This window comes from Malania oleifera, chromosome 3 (assembly GCF_029873635.1).
Source record: "Malania oleifera isolate guangnan ecotype guangnan chromosome 3, ASM2987363v1, whole genome shotgun sequence".
Lineage (NCBI taxonomy): Eukaryota > Viridiplantae > Streptophyta > Magnoliopsida > Santalales > Ximeniaceae > Malania > Malania oleifera.
Genome location: NC_080419.1, coordinates 28,168,328 through 28,184,348, shown reverse-complemented (window position 1 = coordinate 28,184,348; position 16,021 = coordinate 28,168,328). Strand labels below are relative to the sequence as shown.

At 41.1% G+C, this 16,021-nt stretch overlaps 1 protein-coding gene across 1 annotated transcript; it reads right to left on the bottom strand.

The window, feature by feature from the left end:
* Window positions 1–1,779: 1,779 nt before the first annotated feature.
* LOC131151231 (uncharacterized) lies at window positions 1,780–2,581 on the bottom strand. The gene is made up of 2 exons (XM_058102483.1): window positions 2,361–2,581; window positions 1,780–1,924 (listed from the first exon to the last, which is right to left on the bottom strand). The coding sequence occupies exons 1-2, from the start codon at window positions 2,579–2,581 to the stop codon at window positions 1,780–1,782; spliced, it is 366 nt and encodes a 121-aa protein (XP_057958466.1).
* Window positions 2,582–16,021: the final 13,440 nt, after the last annotated feature.

The window sequence follows — 16,021 nt, the reverse complement described above, 5'->3', positions numbered from 1 at the left end:
CTTCGGAGAAGAGCTATATTATTTCAACTCTCTACCAGGTTATAAACTCTTCTCACCAGGCAGTTCTTCCATCCATAACTGGAAGACCCGTTACTTCTTTGCGTCGGGAGAGCTGGATTACGCAGGCTCCTTTGTCTGGTCTTCTCCTCTGGATGGTAACGTGGTTATCTTTTTCCACCCTCTTTTGCAGGGCTTACATGTAGGTGATCCGTCTAACTCATCTTTTCTCCTTTCACCCCTTTTTCCTTTGTAGTTCGGGTGCGCCATCTCCTCCCAGACTTTCCCCCGAAGAGCAGGCCATCCTTAAAGAACTTCGTGCCCTCGGTGAACAGGGGATTATCCCTCACGAGGAGCTGCTCCAGGAGCGTGTCCTCGTGTAGTGGGGGATCAGCCCCGTTTCCTCAAGTCATTCTCCCCCCCTGATTATGTATATGTGCATGTTTGGTTGTCGTCTTTACTGTTGGTGTTCTTACTCCTTGTCTCTTTTATCCTTGCAAATATGGACTTCACCAGGAATGAATCTCTAATGGGAGAGGCTAGAAAGCAAAGGGTTAGCAGGAGCAGGAAGAAGAGAAGGGAGGTCAAAGGAGAGTCCTCTCACAGGGATGCACCTGCAGTAGGGGATTCCGGCGCCCTTACTGATGAGGTCCATGTTGCTCCTCCTACGAACTCGCAGGCTCAAGTTGAAGCCATCTTCCATGAGCCGACCCGTTCTGCCTCTGCTCTCCGTCGGGCTGTGCATGCTGAGGATTTTGTGTAGGCTCAGTGTACCCTTCCTGACGCCCTCTAGGCGAAAATCCGCCATACTTCGTACCAGGTGTCTATTTAAAGTGGGCTTTATGCTTGTGGACTTATGCATAGCCTTGCTAACTGTTCCTTACTTGGTATTTTCTGCAGTTGGCGACGATGGCTCTAGCCCAGGAGGAGAAGGTCGCGGAGATGTACCGCCAGACCCTCGATGCTCGGGAAAAATATGTCCTTGCTCAGAACGAACTGCACGAGGCCGAGGCCCGCGAGCGGGCTCTGCAGGCAGAGATCGATCACCTTTGTAGGGAGGAACTTCCTTCCAGAGAGGCCGCCGCTGCTGCTTCTGCTTCTCGAACTGCGGTGAAGAAGTACAAAGAGTCCAACTAATTCGTTATCGACACCTCCAAAGCTTATCGAATTGGTTTTAGAAGGTGCCGGGATCAAGTAAGGACTAAACATCCTGAGATTCCTCTTGACGGTGTAAGCTCTCATGGTTATGGCGACAAGAGTCCCGAGTCTGTGGAGGACCTAAAGGAGGATGAAGAAGGGGAGGAGGTGGAAGTTGGAGAGGGGAGTAACGCAAACTAGTATGTAGGAACCGAACATATATTTTGAATTTTTCAACCTTTATTGTTGTAATGCAACTTTTTGTAAAAGACACTTTTATTACAGCGCTACAAAAAGCGGTTCTTAAGAATAACATTTCTTTAACATTTCGGAATTCCACGTGTTCTTGATTTCTTTCCCCCCTACCTCTTCCAACTTGTAGGTCCCGGGTTTTATCTCTGTGGTGACCTTGTATGGGCCCTCCCAATTAGGCTTTAGCTTGTGCGACCCTGGCTCGGACGGGTTGTTTCGCCTCTTCCTCAAGACTAAATCTCCCGGCTGAAAATTTCGTACTTTCACGTGGTGGTTGTAGTACTTTGCTACCCTCTGCTGGTACGCGGCAACTTTTACACTCGCCTGATCCTGTCTCTCTTCTAGTAGGTCTATTTTTGATCTGAGCTCCTCGCTATTGGTCTGCTCGTTAAACTATTGCCTTCGCCAAGAGGGTATCCCCACCTCTGCTGGGATGACTGCTTCTGCGCCGAAGACAAGCATGAACGGGGTTTCCCTTGTTGCTGCTCTCTTGGTGGTGTGGTACGCCCACATAAGGGAAGGGAGTTCCTCTGTCCATCTACCTTGCATGGATTCGAGTCGCGTCCTCAGTCCGTGCAGAATCGTCTGATTCATGTTCTCTACTTGTCCATTGCTCTTGGGGTGCGCCACTGACGCGAAGAGAAGCTTAATAGATAGGTCCGAACAGAACTTTTTGAAGCGGTCGTTGTCGAACTGCTTCCCGTGGTCTGTAACTATCGCTGAGGGAATGTCATAGCGGCAAACCAATGAGGTCCACACGAAGCGTGTAATATTTAGCTCTGTTATGGTGGCTAGAGGTTCGGCCTCTACCCACTTAGTGAAATAATCTATTGCTACCAACAAGAATTTTTTCTGGCCAGTCGTCTGTGGAAGAGGTCCGAGGTCCGAGGATATCTATCCCCCACTGAGCAAAAAGGTAGGGACTGGTTAGAGGGGAGAGTAGACTAGAGGGTGCGTGTGGTACCACTGCGCACCTTTGACATCTGTCACATTTTTTGACGAGCTCGACCGCGTCCTTCTTCATTGTGGGCCAGTAAAATCCCTGTCGCATAGCTTTGTAAGCTAGAGCCCTACTGGCAAGGTGGTTTCCGCATACTCCATCGTGGATTTCCCGTAGTATGTATTCCCCTTCATCTTTGCTTAAACATCGAAGGTAGGGCAATGTCAGGGATCGCCTGTAGAGCTCCCGGCCCATCAACGTATATCTTGCCGCTTTCCTCCTCACCTTTGAGCCTCCTTATTATCTTCTGGTAAGGATCTGTCCTGGAGGTATAGGAATAAGGACGCTCTCCAATCGTCCTTGCTGAATTCGGACGCCACTGAGTTAATTCTGTCCTCCTCGTACGAGGGTTTCCCTATGCGTTCAAGATAGATAGTGTCTTTCCATTCCGAACCGGTTGCTGAGGCTAACTTCGCGAGTGCGTTCGCCTTTTTATTCTCTGCTCTCGGTACGTGTTCTATGTCGAACTGGGCGAATGCCTCTATGTACTCTCTTGCCTTGGAGAGATATTTCTTCATTCTTGGATCCCTAGCCTCGAATTCTCCTTTAAGTTGCTCTACCACCAGCTGGGAATCACTCAGTACTTTGATCTGTGCCACCCCTAATGCTTCCACTAGGCGCAGGCCGGCTAACAGGGCTTCATACTCCGCCTCGTTGTTGGTTGCTATGAACTCCAGTTTTAGGGCGAAGAGAATTTCATTGCCCTCTAGGTCAGAAAGGATGAATCCGGCTCCCCCTCCAGAAGCATTAGAGGACCCATCAACGTGCAATGTCCACTCCTCTGACTTCGTGGACGACTCGGGGAGCCTTTCTGCTGTAAAATTCGCGAGTACCTGAGCCTTGACTGCGGGCCTCAGTTGATATTGTATGTCGAATTCACTTAATTCTATCGACCACCTCGTCATCCTTCCCGAACTCTCCGGTCGCTGTAGAATTTGTCTCATGGGCAGGTTTGTTAACACGACAACCCTATGGGCTTGAAAATAGGGTCTTAATTTCCGCGCTGCACAGATGATGGAGAAGGCGGCTTTTTCCACCATACAATAGTTCTTCTCGGCGCCACTTAACACCTTACTTGTGTAATATATAGGCTGATGCTTCCTACCCTCTTCCCGGACCAAAACCGAGCTGACCGCATTCTCTGTGGAAGCTATATATAGATAGAGGTCTTCCCCATTCTTTGCTTTTGTCAAGAGAGGAGGGGATCCGAGGTATTGCTTAAGCTGCTCGAAGGCTTCATCCTGCTCTTTCCCCCATTCGAATCCTCCCTTCTTCCGTAGTGCTCTAAAGAAAGGTAAGCCTTTGTCCCCTGAGCAGGAGATAAACCTGCTAAGGGAGGCTATCCTCTCGGTCAGAACTTGGATCTCCTTTTTAGTCCTTGGAGCCTCCATCTCCAGCAGTGCTCGTATTTTATCCGGATTTGCTTCTACACCTCTATGAGTCACCATAAAGCCCAGGAATTTACCTGCAGAAACGCCGAACACGCACTTGGAGGGATTCAACCTCATGTGGTACCGACGGAGGAGCTCGAACGTTTCCCTCAGATCTTTACAATGTTGCCCTGCTTCCTTGCTCTTCACCAACATATCGTCCACATATGCTTCCATTGTTTTTCCGAGCTGTTCTTTAAAAATCTTATTCACTAACCTCTGATATATGGCCCCCGTATTTTTTTAGGCTGAAGGGCATCACCCGGTAACAATATAGACCCTTTTTGGTGATAAAAGAAGTTTTTTCTTCATCAGCTGGATTCATAGGGATTTGGTTGTACCCAGAGTAAGCATCCATGAAGTTGAGGAGCTCGTGCCTTGAGGTCGAATCCACTAGCTGATCAATTCGAGGGAGAGGAAAGCTGTCCTTTGGGCACGCTTTATTCAAGTCCATGAAGTCTATGCAGGTGCGCCATTTTCCATTGGGCTTCCTGAATAAGACCACATTGCTCAGCCACTCGGGGTAGTTCACTTCTCGGATGAAGTTGGCCTGCAACAGTTTCGTCACCTCTTCGTCAATTATTTTGATCCGCTCCATCGCGAAGCTCCTTTTTTTCTGTTTCACAGGTCGGTGGTTGGGGTTGACTTGCAACCTATGCTCTATCACAGCAGGGTCGATGCCGGGCATGTCTGCTGCCGACCATGCGAACAAATCAGAGAATTCGTCCAAAAGTTCTGTCAACTCCGCTTTCAAGGTGTCGGGCAAGTGATTCCCAATCTGTATACTTCTCTCCTGGTGGCCTCGCAGTGGTATGTGGTTGATATCTCCGTGTAATGTACTGATCTGGGGATATTCTCCTCTGACTTCTAGGTCTTCCACCGTTAGAGCTTCTTTAGCCTCCATCTTCCCTTTCAAGGCCATTACATAGCAACTCCAGGCAGCGGCCTGATCTCCTTTGGCATATCCTATCCCTTGTGGTGTAGGGAATTTAACTTTGAGGTGGTAAGTTGATTTTACCGCCCGAACTGCGTTAAGGAAAGGGCGACTGTTAGCTTTGGGGCAATCCCAAGAGGGGGGGTGAATTGGGTATTTAAAAATTATCACCTAGGTTAAACTATATAAGCAGTATTACTTAACCTAGGGTCTGTCTATGCAAATGTAAATCTAATCATTTACAATATAACATACATGTGCAGTAAGTAAATTGCGGAAATGTAAAGAACACGCACGATATGTTATCGAGGTTCGGCCAACTGTGCCTACGTCCCCGCCTCTAGCTCGCAAGCAGGAGGATTCCACTAATAGCTCACTTAAGGGTGGAGCGGCACCGTTTACAACCAGGTCAAATTAACACAGGGCTGACCTCAACCTTAACCAGGTCAATTAGCGGGACTGACCTCAACCTACGCGCCTTAACAGGACGACGCACCTAGCTTTCCTAACCGGGTCTAAGCCAATCCAGGACTATTCCAGGGTTAGTCTCCCTCTTCAGGCCCGTGCCTAGAAATACAACAAATGTGTATAAAATTTGTACACGGAAATATGCTTCTAGAAAAGCAGATGTGTGCACCAATACAGCTCAATCAATAAAGCAAGCACGAATGATATGTAGATATGCTCAGTGCTCTAATGTGTGCTAAACACTCAATCAAGTATGATAATCAATCAAGATCTAGAGTGTGTATCTAGGCAAGATTTGAAACACAATATTCGAATATCACAAAATCATATCAGGGTTTCAAATATGCTAAGCAAGATAGATCAAACAAACTCAATATGATATTTCAATTTCTAAAGCACAATAGAGTTGTTTGAAAGATTAGCTTTTCACAAAAGGATTTTTGCACACAAAATATAGGTTTAGGTATCTTGCAACAACAATGCAAGAACCACAACCTTCAAAGTCTTCCCACACAAGATTTATCAAATGAAATCCGTGGAAGAACTTTAGGCTATAATCTCAAATAAAATCAATCAACCTTTATACCAAAAGAGAGTATTAGCTAGAAAGATTACGCACAACAGCCTTATAGAAATACTCACAATGCTTAGAGAAATAAAGATTGAAGAGTATGTGAGTGTTTGCAAGAAGTTTTTGGCTAATATAGGGTTTTAAGAGTTGAGAGAGTTTTGCCCTAATCAAGTTTGCTAATCCTTGCTAATAATGATAAATGAATGGGTATATATAGGCAAGGAGGTATTTTTGACCGTTGGGGACCTATTGGGCATTATTAAGAAAGTTTTAAATCATTTTAAAATTATTAACCCTATTTAAAATATATTTATCCACGGTAAAAATTAGGGCAACCAAAAATGTTTCAGTCGACCAGGACTCAATTGGCTCGGTCGACCAGGGGACTTTTGAACTGAAAGGCTCGGTCAACCGGAGAGGGCGATTTGCCAATTTTCTGAGTTTCGGTCGACCAAGACATTTTGAACTGCTTGGCTCGGTCGACCAGACCGCTGAAAATTCTCTCGAGAACCCTTTGGTCGACCAGGTAGTTGTAGTACAAAGGTTGTCGGTCGACAAGATGGTCAAATGTTGACTCAGGAGGGTTTCGGTCGACCAGGGCCTTTTGAACTACAAGTTTCGATCGACCGAGTAGTTAAAATGTTGACCAAAAGTAGTTTCGGTCGACCGTAGTGAAGTCTCGGTCGACCGGGGCTCAAATCAGTGAGTTTCGGTCGACCGTAGTGAAGGCTTGGTCGACCAGGAGGTCAAAATATTGACTCCCAGGTGGTTCGGTCGACCGGGGACAAATGAACTGTAAGGGCTCGGTCGACCGGCGTCTAATTTTCTACACAGACACTGTTCAGTGTTTTGGCCATAACTTTTCCTATACAACTCTAAATTGGATGTTCTTGATACCAATAGAAAGGTAAGAGAAAATCTCACAACTTTTATGTTGAACACATTTTAATATAACGACTTTTGTATTGAGAAAAAATGTCCATCAATGAGATGGAAGAAACATGAAGGGAGTTTTTCTCTTACGAACACATTTCAGTGTTTTGGCCATAACTTTTTCTGTGCAACTCCAATTTGGATGTTCTTGGTATCAAACCCAAGCTATGGTAAAATACCACAATTTTCATGTTGAACATGGTTTGATATGAGATCCAATTGAGTGAGAAAATTTCTCATTTCTAACGGTTTGGTCGAATGGTCGGTTGACCGACCCCTTTGAAAATTTTAGTTTTTGCCTTCTTTTAACTTCAAAACCATTTAAAAACCTTTGTATAAGTTAGGCATTTTATGAAAAAGGTTTTTCATGTTATTTGGAGGTCCTATGGTCAATCTAAGGTCAATTTGAGCATACCTACCTATCATGCATGATGCAAATTATTACAAGCCATATGAGTGCACAGTCCATAATAAAATTACATTCCAGAATGAAGAAACTGAAAAATAAATACAAATGCAGCACAAGATTCTTCATTCATCGGCACGAACACCGCACGCCATCATAATAAGTCTTTTAGTCTCGAAGCGCGCACAAGGTGATCCTGCATGCAATTCTCAGTACAACCATTAGTACCAAGAGTATTTGTCATAATCAAAAACTGGGTGTGACCAATCAAGTCAACATTCTCCCCCTTTTTGATGATGACAAATACTTGCCTACTTCTCCCCCTTTTGGCAACAACAAAAAGGGACTCAAATAAACATTTGAGCACATAGGCAAATGATCATCTGTAAACAAGTGATCTGATTGAGTAATATATATTCAACACGTTTACAACTACGTACTCAAACAGTCCAGTATTCTCAAAAACATTTAAATAGAAGTATACCTTTTAGTTATTCAAAAGATAGAATAGTCATGCATTTCATAGCACAAACATGTTCATAGAGTATAAATTAATGACTATTTTAGTAGTTATGCACACAAACTATATAACTGGTTATAAAAATGATTTAAATGACATGAAAAACAAAATCAGACCATGAAAATGCACAAACTATTTGGAATTTAAACATATCATAAGACCCGTGGAAGATTTGAGTTAAAGGCACACGACATATGATACCAAACAGGAAGTTTGAGCATGAACACAATCTAACTAGTTCGCATGCATTTTAATGTGTAGGTATAGAACCAGTTATGCGACTTTAAAACAATATATGTATATAATAATAATAATAATAATAATAATGAAGCAAGAGAAAAGGTTTAAGTTTTGAAATTAGTTCTTGCCATAAAGTAATAAATATATATATGTATAAATATATATCCCCCTTATGATGTTTGCAAGATGGTGCTGGGGGTAGCTTGCAGAAAGGAAGTTTTAATTTAAAACAAGCAAGCATAAATTTTCTGGTTTGTCAATTAAGTACATACAATAGTATATCCAGAAAATCACAACCATGATGATCCTAAAGATTTAATAATTCACATGCGGGATCATATGGCAAACACAAACAGCATGTGGCAAAGGACTATAAGTCAATGTAAGATTTTTACCAACAACATATCAGTTAAGCACACGCCACATTTGATTCGACACCATATCTAAGCTAAAAAGTTGGTGAGCGTAATGTGATAGTCATTTCAATTTTAGATGCTCCCCCTATCAATTTGAATTATTGCTTAGATATTGAAAATTACTTATACTTTGAAAGGGATTGATTTTATTGAATATGCCAAAGTATAAGTGAGCACACAAACCATTCTTCAACAACTATACTTGATGTCTATTAACAACATTCATCTCAAATTAGTATAGTCACACCTATAGACAACAAGTGCATCAAAAATAGATATTAAGGCATGCAATGCAACTCATGATCCAAAAACATTTCATATCAAAACATGAGACTTTACGTGCAAGATATAATGTTCAGGGATATAGGAAGAGCCTCAATATATCAATAAACAATAGTGATGCATGTGATACCTATAAATTCTTTCTATAGAGTAGGTGCTCAGCTCTTTAAGTGTTTGATGATTATATGAGGATGACATAGGATGACATTTAATTTTCAATTAGTTTTCACTCATCCTTTCAAAAATATTTTAACTTTAATTTTATTATAGTCATCCTTAAACACAAGGTTTTATATGTGAAAGTCCTAGCAAAATTTCGGCAGCATGCCGTTTGTATATAGGACATTTTCCCATACAAATTGTACCTAATAGGTTCAACAAACAATTTATATTTCAGTTCAAGGCATACGAGAACCTATAATCCACTACCAGCATGCAATTCACATCAACTGCATCCGCCATGCAGGAGGCATTCTAAACTAAGCATGCAATCAGATAGTATAATCAACTGTCCATATAACATGTAAACCATCCAACTAGATATTATGAACAATAAATAACCGTGGATAGTTAGAAATTCAGTGCAATACCCATATGGACATTTAGGCATGAAATAAATATATGAGAGCATTTTAATTTATATAATCATGAAAGAATATATGCTCCCCCTTAATTATGCGCTAATTCATTTTATGCCTTTCCTTATTTTTCAGGTTCTTTAGGCCAAGTGAATTAAGATTTTCAATGTTATATGTTTGGCTTTGGATGAATAGGCTTAGAGGACCAAAAGGTCAAAAGATATATGTCTTTAAATAAGCTAAGCCAATATTTGCCTCTATTCTTATGATTTACAATACATGAGAGGCCTAAAGTTCAAATGACTTTTCATTTTAAGGTTCATGCATAGGTTTCTTTGAATTTTTGTTCCATCATATAGATTGAAACCTATATCAATTAAATTAGCCATTTTAGCTTAATTCATGAGAATGAAGCTCTTTAAATGATTTTATATAAAGTTTGAGAGCTTGGAAGAGAATTGAATACTCTTAAAGATTAAGCATTTTATTTAGGTTTAATAGAATATTCAAAAGTAGGACACTGTATAAGATAAGCATTTTGAAGAATATGTCTTAACTTATTTTGGCAAAGAGCATTGTGGAGGATATGAATAACTAGGAACTGATGCTCTTTGGTGATTGGAATGTATCCTTTAGATATGATCATAATTTTAGAGCAAGGATACGAACCAATGAGAAGGATGGACCTTTACCTGATATGATTGTGGTAAGGTAAAGATTCCCTATGGAAGGATATCTTTTAATAAGCACTATAAATATTTGGAATTGATGATTAATAGTGCTTCAAACCTAGAGTGATGACTAAACATTTTATTAGGCATTTAAATTTAATGAAGGGTTTAGGATTAAATGATATATAGTGTGAGATGGATTCCCTAAACCACAAGCTAGGCATTGGACAAAATGTATGCTTAACTTTAGATATTCATATTTACGCATGAGTTAAGCAATTTGAAATTTTAATACAAGACAAAAATGTCATGTCCACTTGGAAGTGGATTTTCATTCAAGCAGTCAATACTTTCATGTTTCAACTAAGGAATGTATGCATTAAGTTCAGATTGGTTGTATGCTTGGATTTGCAGATTGGCTTGATTTTTCAAAATACTTAGTATGTAAGATTTTAAATAGTTGGCATATACTAAGATTTTACATTTTCAGTCCCGAACCATTTCCTAAGCCTTTAAAAGACACTACCCCCCATGGCTAATCCTGAACAATAAGGAAGAATTATGTGATCATGTAATTCCTGTTTGAGCAAATTCTTCCTTGAATATCAAGGGGCTTTCTTTCTTAACAACCCATATCATTTTTCTACCTTTTATTCTCGATGGGTTAGGACTAGGTGGTACTTTGACTCTCCAGACTTGTTTGGGTTTCACACCTTTTCTTTTAAATGGGCAGTCAAATTTTGTGTGCCCCTTCTTTTTACATAGAATGCATATGGTGTGAGTGTATGGACCGGAGGAGGTACTAGCATAATGTTTTGATTCTTTTACAAAGTACCCCATGTATAGGTTCTTCTTTTTCTTATTTTCAATTCCATTAAAACCTATACCCTCCTTATCTAAAGTCATCTTTTGTGAGCCAAGCAATTTATCAAAATTTTCTTTGCCTCCAGTGAACGTGTGGATGATCTTAGATTGGTCTTCTATTTTCTTCTCTAGATCTTGAATTTTTGAGTTTTTCATATCTTTGCAAACACTTTGAAGTTTCATAAGTTCTTTTGACATATTGTTTGCTCTATTCTCAAGATCATGGATATGAAGATCCTTTTTATCATCATTAGAAACTTTAGATTTCAAAATAGTCAATTCCTTTTCTAATGATTCATTCTTGCTTTCCAATCTTTTAATTTTCAAATTTTTTTCTCTTTCAGCAAGAATTTTTGAGTCACATTCTTTCTCACATGCCTCATACTTGTTTTTCAAAGCTGTATATCTTTTATTAGCTTTAACAAGTGACTTATGAGTTCTAACATATTCAACTTGCAATTCCTTATAAGTAGTCATGCTTTCACTATCAGTACTATCACATGATTCAGTATCAGATGCATCATTCAATTCATCACATGAATCATAATCAGTTTTATCTACTAAAGCAGAAGGAACAGAGATAACCTCATTATCTATTAAGGCAACAAAGCACTAGTTACCTCCTTCAAGATTAGAAGGAATTGAGTCACATGGAGAGATCACAATGTTTTGCATGGGTGCTCCATATCTCCTCTCAAGTTCTTCCTATATCTGCTTAGCACTACTACAAGCCATAACCTCACATAAAACATTAGAATCTAAAGCATGCAGTAAGGTATTCATAGCATCAAAATTTACCTGTACTAAGTTCCTATCATGGTCATTCATTTCACACTCAGATTTAGGAACATCAGTACACCCAATAGATTTCGTAGGCACACAATCACCCTGGTCAATGACTCTCCAAAATTTCCAATTTAAAGCTTTCACATACACAGTCATTCTAAATTTCCATATAGCATAATCATTACCACAGAATACAGGTGGGTGTGTGACCAATCTACCCTCATATGCAAAGGATGCACTAACTTGAGCCATCATGATCTTTAACTAAATAATGTTTAAATCTAAGTTACGAGGCTCTGATACCAATTGTTAGCTTTGGTGCAATCCCAAGAGGGGGGGTGAATTGGGTATTTAAAAATTATCACCTAGGTTAAACCATATAAGCAGTATTACTTAACCTAGGGTCTGTCTATGCAAATGTAAATCTAATCATTTACAATATAACATACATGTGCAGTAAGTAAATTGCGGAAATGTAAAGAACACGCACGATATGTTATCGAGGTTCGGCCAACTGTGCCTACGTCCCCGCCTCTAGCTCGCAAGCAGGAGGATTCCACTAATAGCTCACTTAAGGGTGGAGCGGCACCGTTTACAACCAGGTCAAATTAACACAGGGCTGACCTCAACCTTAACCAGGTCAATTAGCGGGACTGACCTCAACCTACGCGCCTTAACAGGACGACGCACCTAGCTTTCCTAACCGGGTCTAAGCCAATCCAGGACTATTCCAGGGTTAGTCTCCCTCTTCAGGCCCGTGCCTAGAAATACAACAAATGTGTATAAAATTTGTACACGGAAATATGCTTCTAGAAAAGCAGATGTGTGCACCAATACAGCTCAATCAATAAAGCAAGCACGAATGATATGTAGATATGCTCAGTGCTCTAATGTGTGCTAAACACTCAATCAAGTATGATAATCAATCAAGATCTAGAGTGTGTATCTAAGCAAGATTTGAAACACAATATTCGAATATCACAAAATCATATCAGGGTTTCAAATATGCTAAGCAAGATAGATCAAACAAACTCAATATGATATTTCAATTTCTAAAGCACAATAGAGTTGTTTGAAAGATTAGCTTTTCACAAAAGGATTTTTGCACACAAAATATAGGTTTAGGTATCTTGCAACAACAATGCAAGAACCACAACCTTCAAAGTCTTCCCACACAAGATTTATCAAATGAAATCCGTGGAAGAACTTTAGGCTATAATCTCAAATAAAATCAATCAACCTTTATACCAAAAGAGAGTATTAGCTAGAAAGATTACGCACAACAGCCTTATAGAAATACTCACAATGCTTAGAGAAATAAAGATTGAAGAGTATGTGAGTGTTTGCAAGAAGTTTTTGGCTAATATAGGGTTTTAAGAGTTGAGAGAGTTTTGCCCTAATCAAGTTTGCTAATCCTTGCTAATAATGATAAATGAATGGGTATATATAGGCAAGGAGGTATTTTTGACCGTTGGGGACCTATTGGGCATTATTAAGAAAGTTTTAAATCATTTTAAAATTATTAACCCTATTTAAAATATATTTATCCACGGTAAAAATTAGGGCAACCAAAAATGTTTCAGTCGACCAGGACTCAATTGGCTCGGTCGACCAGGGGACTTTTGAACTGAAAGGCTCGGTCAACCGGAGAGGGCGATTTGCCAATTTTCTGAGTTTCGGTCGACCAGGACATTTTGAACTGCTTGGCTCGGTCGACCAGACCGCTGAAAATTCTCCCGAGAACCCTTTGGTCGACCAGGTAGTTGTAGTACAAAGGTTGTCGGTCGACCAGATGGTCAAATGTTGACTCAGGAGGTTTTCGGTCGACCAGGGCCTTTTGAACTACAAGTTTCGGTCAACCGGGTAGTTAAAATGTTGACCAAAAGTAGTTTCGGTCGACCGGGGCTCAAATCAGCGAGTTTCGGTCAACTGTAGTGAAGGCTCGGTCGACCGGGAGGTCAAAATATTGACTCCCAGGTGGTTCGGTCGACCGGGGACAAATGAACTGTAAGGGCTCGGTCGACCGGCGTCTAATTTTCTACACAGACACTGTTCAGTGTTTTGGCCATAACTTTTCCTATACAACTCTAAATTGGATGTTCTTGATACCAATAGAAAGGTAAGAGAAAATCCCACAACTTTTATGTTGAACATATTTTAAGATAATAACTTTTGGATTAAGAAAAAATGTCCATCAATGAGATGGAAGAAACATGAAGGGAGTTTTTCTCTTACGAACACATTTCAGTGTTTTGGCCATAACTTTTTCTGTGCAACTCCAATTTGGATGTTCTTGGTATCAAACCCAAGCTATGGTAAAATACCACAATTTTCATGTTGAACATGGTTTGATATGAGATCCAATTGAGTGAGAAAATTTCTCATTTCTAACGGTTTGGTCGAATGGCCGGTTGACCGACCCCTTTGAAAATTTTAGTTTTTGCCTTCTTTTAACTTCAAAACCATTTAAAAACCTTTGTATAAGTTATTCATTTTATGAAAAAGGTTTTTCATGTTATTTTGAGGTCCTATGGTCAATCCAAGGTCAATTTGAGCATACCTACCTATCATGCATGATGCAAATTATTACAAGCCATATGAGTGCATAGTCCATAATAAAATTACATCCCAGAATGAAGAAACTGAAAAATAAATACAAATGCAGCACAAGATTCTTCATTCATCGGCACGAACACCGCACGCCATCATAATAAGTCTTTTAGTCTCGAAGCGCGCACAAGGTGATCCTGCATGCAATTCTCAGTACAACCATTAGTACCAAGAGTATTTGTCATAATCAAAAACTGGGTGTGACCAATCAAGTCAACAGCAACCCAAGATGACATTGTACACCGAAGGTCGGTTAACCACCGGGAACTCTGTCAGCGTTGTTACCTGATGCGGGGTCGTCCTTATTGTTACTGGTAACGTGATTGTTCCCAAGGGGTGAACAGTGTCTCCCCTAAATCCTACCAAGGGGGTCGAGACGGGCTTCAATCGTTCCTTTCTTATCGTCATCCCTACCAAGACGGACCAGAACATGATGTTGGCCGAGCTCCCGTTGTCTATCAGTATACGTCTAACCATGTAATTGGCTATGAGTAGGGAGAGCACCAGTGTGTCATCATGCGGTTGCTACACTCCCTCTTCATCTCCGCTGTCAAAGGTTATGGCGTCACCTTTCTTGTTTCGTTTGCTACTGGTTTCCCCTTTTTCCATCGTCAACACCTGTTTAGCATATCTTTTGCGTGCACTCCCACTATCTCCTCCACTGGCGGATCCTCCGAAGATCACCGCAGTTTCCCCAATAGCTTGCTCTTCCTTCTCTTTTGCGCCATGCCTCCTCTGCTCGATTGGTTCCCTTTGTGGATTTTCTTTCTTGACAAACCTTGACAGATGTCCCCTTCTTATTAGGACTTCGATTTCTTTCTTCAGCTGAATGCATTCTTCTGTGTCGTGGCCGTGATCCCTATGGAATGCACAAAACTTAGACATGTTCCTCTTATGTAGAGGCATTCGCATAGGTTCAGGCCATGAGACGTAGTCCTTCTTTTTGATCTGCATCAGCAACTCTGAGCGCGGTACATTTAGAGGTGTGTAGGTGGAAAACTTGTTGTGCTGTCCTCTAGTCTTTTGACCTGTTTGCAGCGCACTAGTTTGGTGTCTTTTTATAGCTCTATACGTGTCTCCAGATTCTCTGCCATTGTTTCCCCTTTTCCGCTCTAGACGATTTCCTCTCGTATCCATCATCTCCTCCAGGTTTATGTATTTCTCTGCTCAGATCATTAACTCCCCCATATCCACCGGTGGTTTTTTCCCTAGGGAGTATAAGAAACTTCCTGGTTGGAGAGCCGTTGTCAAGGCAGCCAAGGCTACCCCCATATCTAAGCTGCGGATTTCTAGGGTCGCTGTGTTGAACTGGTGCATGAAGTTCTTTAAAGTCTCCCGGTCCCCTTGCACCATACTCATTAGATGGCCTGTTGTTTTAGCAACTCTCCGGCTACTAAGGAAGTGGCCGATGAACATTTGCTCCATCCCTTGGAAGGAACCAACAGATCCTGGTCGAAGAGTTCGATACCAGTCTCTGGCGGTACCCTTAAGGGTGGTAGCAAACGCTCGGCACATGATGGCGTCAAGAGCCCCTTGCAACTGCATTAACATTTTGAAATTTTCCAGGTGATCAATGGGGTCAGACAAACCTTCGTATCTCTCAAAGGTGGGCATCTTGAATCTACTGGGCAATGGAGCTTCCATGATCTCTTTGCTGAACGGAGACTCCGCGGACTTTAGGGATGTTTCCCCATAGTGAGGCCTGGCTTTGCCCTCCTTCATCATCTTCTCTATGTAATCTATCTTCTTTATTCTTTCCTCGAGCTCAGTGGATCTTTGTTGGTTGACATCCACGCTATTTGCATCTTCTACCTTCTTATTGAGGTGAGTTTTCTCTTCTTTCTCCATTATTTCGTTAGCTTGCTTGTCTGTGCTGGGTTTCTCTTGCGGTTAGGGGAGGACGTGCCCTTCTTGACTCTTCTGTTG

Coding starts and splice junctions, on each gene's coding strand:
- LOC131151231 (XM_058102483.1), bottom strand. CDS start 2,581: ATGGGCCGGGAGCTCTACAGGCGATCCCTGACATTGCCCTACCTTCGA. Junction 1,925..2,360: donor AAATGTGACAGATGTCAAAG/GTGCGCAGTGGT, acceptor CATGCAAGGTAG/ATGGACAGAGGAACTCCCTT.